The sequence below is a fragment of the Propithecus coquereli genome, unplaced genomic scaffold (genome assembly GCF_000956105.1).
Source record: "Propithecus coquereli isolate 6110/MARCELLA unplaced genomic scaffold, Pcoq_1.0 Scaffold26, whole genome shotgun sequence".
Classification (NCBI taxonomy): domain Eukaryota; kingdom Metazoa; phylum Chordata; class Mammalia; order Primates; family Indriidae; genus Propithecus; species Propithecus coquereli.
Window position 1 is genome coordinate 6,615,989 of NW_012148174.1, and position 5,186 is coordinate 6,621,174.

Consider the following 5,186-nt stretch of genomic DNA (forward strand, 5'->3'; position numbering starts at 1 on the left):
TTAAGGCATCAATGTATATCAAGACACACTTTGGACAGTGTTGTTCAGGGAATTCACAGAGTGTAGGGTTAACAGTCTATCTTTTCTAACTCCTCTAAAGTTGCTTCTTTCTTCAAATGGCTGTTAAGAACTTTATATTTAAGTTCATCGTGTCAATTTTCATTTCATATTATTTATAAGCATGATATCAATATTAAAATGAGATGGAATAAAAATCAAATAGTTTCGTAATGAGATAACATTTTATTTTAATTTTCACCATTTATATACAAACACAAGTTAATAAAACACATCACAAAGCAGTAAAACTTCATAGTTAATATTTATAGGTGCATAGTTTCATGCTTTTTTTTACCTATTATATGTATTAACAAATTTCACAATACATCATTATTTTCAGACAGAAAGAATCATTAAAAGACACCTAAAAATCTTATAATATATGATAACAAATCGCAACTTCTCAACAACAACAACAAAAAAATAGTGGAGATTTAGAAATAAGTGGTAGTCACTTAGGTGTTTTGAATTTGTTTTAACATTTTAGGTTTGAAGCCACAATATCCACAGCACACGAGGACCTGCTACCAGGTATTCGCTTCAGCAAGAGGGAAGCACCGGAATGGTGGGCGGGGCAGGTACGGATAGTTCAATCACTGCTGATGGAAGACTTTAAAACACACTGTAAAAACTTTGAGAAAATGTCATGACTGGGCACATTGGAACTGAGCACTTGTACAGGATGGAACGTCTGTCAGCAGATCTCAAGAAACTGGGAGCAAAGATATTTCTTAGGCTTCAGGTTCATAGTCTTGATACCCTTCCTAATATTAGGAAAATCAAAAAGACAGCATGCAGCGTTAGTGTGAGTGGTCTGTCGTCAGGATTTACGGCAAATGAGATAGATGTGGCTTGCCACTTTGAATAAAATGCATACTCACAACAGTTCTGCAATTATTGTGCTACAAACATAAGTTTATTTTTAATAGTTTTGTTTTACCTGTCAGAGAGAAAGTGAATTACGGTAGTAGTCAGAGTATCTAGGTTTTGTTTCCAGATGGGCCATTTAACAATCACATACCTAATCCTGTGGCACAAATTAGTTGGCCTACATCGCTCTCACTTACCTCAACTGTAAAATGTGAGAACAAAGTCAAGTGGCCTATTGAGCCTCCTCCAGGCTGAGATGCTCTAATTCTTAGAAGGAAATTAAGACATTTAAAGGTAAGGTACATTTTCTCTCCTTCCACTCTCTTAACTGGAAATTTCATCTTCATTCATGGCTTCAACTGTAATTTTTATTCCAAACCCCAACCCCCCCATACAATATCTGATAACATTCACAATAAAAATATTAATCATTTTAATTAAAGGGGTCAGATTAGCCCAGGCAACAAAGCAAGACTCTGTCTCAAAAAAAAAAAAAATTTTTTTTTAGTGTGTATTTCCTACAGACAAGTATGTTCTACATTCTCTTACATAATCACAATACAATCCTTAATACCAGGAAATTAACTTTGATACCATGCCATTCAAGTTTTTCCTATTGTCCCATAAGGTCCTTTACGGCAAAAGTTTCTACTTCAGCATCATGTGTGATGTTTAATCAAATTTCAAGTCTCCTTCAATCTGGAACAGTTCCTTAGTCTTTCTTTTACTTTCATAACATTGACACTTCTAGATATTATAAGCCAGTTATTTTGTAAAATGTTCCCCAACTTGAGTTTGTCTGATGTTTCTTCACTTTGTATTCTTTTTATTGCAACCTATCAGGTGGTGCATGGTTTTGTTTCTCCTATTAGTTTGATGACTAAGAGAGTATCTGCCAGCCTTCTCTACCGTGCAGTTATTCTTTTTGTTTTTGTAATTAACTAGTTTTTTCTATGAAGGCATTTTTGAAAGTAAATAACCCATTTTTTAAAGTAAAAAACCTATAAATAACCCATTCCAGGCTGGGCATGGTAGCTTCTTAATGAACAACTCTAATACTAGAGTTGTATTAACTCTATTAACTAACTCTAATACTATCAGTGGTCTGCTTAAAAATAAACAAACATACCTTCAATGACCCAAGCTGCTTTCTTAGCAAAGTAAAAACTGAAATGGTAAGGTTGTCCTAGTACTCTCCAATTTGTCTTTGACCCATCTCTGGAACTTTAATCTACTACTATTCTCTTTGTCCCTAAGCTTGAATCATGATAACTCACAGTTCCTCAGACATGCCCATATGCATTCTCTCACATACATGCCTTTATCAATATACCTTTAACAATACCATAAAAAATAATATATAACATAGCTGTAACACACTTGACCTCAATTTTTAATGAAATAACAATACATTTTCTTTTCTTGTGATATCTTTATCTGGTTTTGACATCAGGGTAATATTGATCTCACAGAATTAGTTGGAAAATGCTCCCTCCTCTTTTAATTTTCATAAGAGGAATAATTGGTATCAATTCTAACTAATTGGTATTAATTCTTCTTTAAATGATTGATAAAATTCTCCAGTAGAGCCATGTGGGCTTGAGATTTTCTTTGTGGGTAGGCTTTTGATTACTAATTTAATCTCTTTGCTTCTGATATGTCCTTGTGCTAGAATGTCCTCCCTTCATTCTGACCTACCATATTTCCAACCCTCTCCCACACAGATCAACACCACTTCCTCAATAAAACTCCTGATTGATCTAAACAGATTCTTTAAAATGTTATACTTTTTAGTATATCTTGTATATTTTTGTCCCTGTGATGCCTGGTATGCAGAAGACAGTAAATAATGTTTGTTAAAGGAATCTTAATGAATAAATGAAGAAATGAATTTCTATTTTTGTTTCATTAAACCTACTAGAGTGTAAATTCCTTGTGTCCCAGTATTATCAATTACTCTTCTTTGTATTTTCTATAGCGTTTAGCACTGTGACTTGCATAAAAAGACCCAATAATACTGGTAAAATTTTATTAGGCAAATAAATAATGTAATCCTATAAATAGGATTATTATCAATATGCCTTTAACAATGCCATTAAGAATAATATATAACATAACCATGACACACTTGAACTCAATTTTTAATGAAACAATAATACATTTTCTTTTCTCGTGATATCTTTGTCTGCTATACTATCAGCAGACTATTGATAGTATTAGAGTTGTTCATTAGGAAGTCACCATGCCAAGCCTGGCATGGGTTATTTATGGGTTATTTACTTTAAAAAATGGGTTATTTGCTTTCAAAAACACCTTTGATATCAGGATAATACTGATCTCACAGAATTGGTTAGAAAATGCTCCCTCCTCTTTTAATTTTGATAAGAAGAAGTAATTGGTATTAATTCTTCTTTAAATGTTTGATAAAATTCACCAGTGAAGCCATGTGGGCCTGAGATTTTCTTTGTTGGTAGGTTTTTGATTACTAATTTAATCTCTTTACTGTGTTATAAATCCATTCGAATTTATTATTTCTTCTTGAGTCAGTTTTATTCATCTAAAAGTATTTTCTAATTTCCCTTTTGATATACTTTTTATTAAAGACATTTTTATTTTCAAACAAAATAAAATTAACAAACAAATTATGCTGCTTAAAATGCTAGGCTGAAATATACCAATTGTTGCAAACCATGCATTTATCTTTCTACTCCATAACTTTTGCAGGTAACTTTTATTTGCTATGTAATCATCCCTCTGGAAACGTATGGAATGCATAATTATCTTCCTTTGACATTCAGTTGATTTCTCTAACTTTCCATTTTGGAATTTATTTCAGAATGTAAGGTTTCTAATAAAATAATTCTCTAATGCAGGAGTCCGTCAACTTTTTCTATAATAAAGGGTCCAGTAGTGAATATTTTAAGTTGTGTGGACCACATATGGTCTCTGCCACATATCATCATCATTCTCCTCTTTCTTCTTCTTTCAAAACCCTTTATGAATGTATTATAAAAACCATTCTTAGTTTGCAAGTTGTCCACACAATACATATCCTGGATTTGGCCAACTTGTGCATATGGAGAACAAATGCTTCTCAATAAGGACTAATGCAAGAGAAATCTGAAAGGGACAGAGTTTGGGTATTGTCTATTGGAAAGACCCAACTTGAACTCCTGAACTTTATTTCTGGAGCTTTATGTATATAAACGATTACCTCGGAAGGCATTTCATAAGCCTCACTGTCGGGATCCATGGGTGTATCTTCCAGAATGCCTTCCTGCGGGGCGCCTTCTTCACTCTGAAGTGGAAAGCACAAAAAGAACATGATGAGATACCATTTTTCACTTTTTAAAATCACAAACCTATTTTGGAAAAATCTTATATAAATATAGATAGGAATGTAAAAATGGCACAACAATATTATTGCTGGCATTCTAAACCACACAATGCCTTTTGAAAAACATTGTGGCAACAAGGGTTACTAATACTGAGAGTGTACAAAGTTTTTGCCCAAGTAATTCACTATCCAGGAAATAATCCACAGCTATAGTCCAAAGATATTTTTCACAAGATCAATGATAGCAGCAAAACAATTAACAAAATGTTCAATAGATGATAAAGAGTTAAAAAGATTATCATTCGACTACTCTAGATTGCTATAAAAGTATGTATTACTATGACATGACAATCAGTGACAACATGAGAACTTATTTATGGTATAATAAATAGGATATAAAGTGTTGTAGATATGGTGGACACAACCTATGTAGAATTCGGATGCAAAGGTAAAAACACTGGAAGAAAACACAACAAAATATGAAAATCATTTTGCTGGGTAGTTATGTATGTTACTTTTGCTTTTTTCTAGATTTTTAACTTACCTAACCATTTACAATGTAAAAGCATACATATTTTATCAATTATTTTCAAATGACAGCAAAGAAACAAATTGGAGAAAGAAAAGCAAATATATGGCCAGATAATTTTTCTTAGGTATCTCTTCTTAGAAATTCAGTACAACAGGCTGGGTGTGGTGGCTCATGCCTGTAATCCTAGCACTCTGGGAGGCTGAAGCGGGCAGCTCTTTTGAGCTTAGGAGTTCAAGACCAGCCTGAGCAAGAGTAAGACCCCGTCTCTACTAAAAATAGAAAAAATTAGCCAGTCAACTAAAAATATATAGAAAAAATTAGCTGGGCATGGTGGCTCATGTCTGTAGTCCCAGCTACTTGGGAGGCTGAGGCAGAAGGATCGCTTGA

The 5,186-nt window shown here is 33.3% G+C and overlaps 1 protein-coding gene across 3 annotated transcripts in view; it reads right to left on the minus strand.

The window, feature by feature from the left end:
• Positions 1 to 467: 467 nt before the first annotated feature.
• SNCA (synuclein, alpha (non A4 component of amyloid precursor)) overlaps positions 468 to 5,186 on the minus strand; it is an 80,419-nt gene continuing 75,700 nt past the window's right edge. Inside the window, exons 5-6 of one of the 3 annotated variants that reach the window (XM_012647163.1) lie at positions 4,145 to 4,228; positions 468 to 824 (exon numbers count right to left, since the gene is read on the minus strand). In XM_012647163.1, the coding sequence (XP_012502617.1) occupies positions 792 to 824; positions 4,145 to 4,228 (117 nt within the window). In that variant the 3' untranslated portion in view covers positions 468 to 791. The remainder of the gene's footprint in view (positions 825 to 4,144; positions 4,229 to 5,186) is intronic. The other 2 variants (XM_012647164.1, XM_012647165.1) reach the window with 2 other exon arrangements.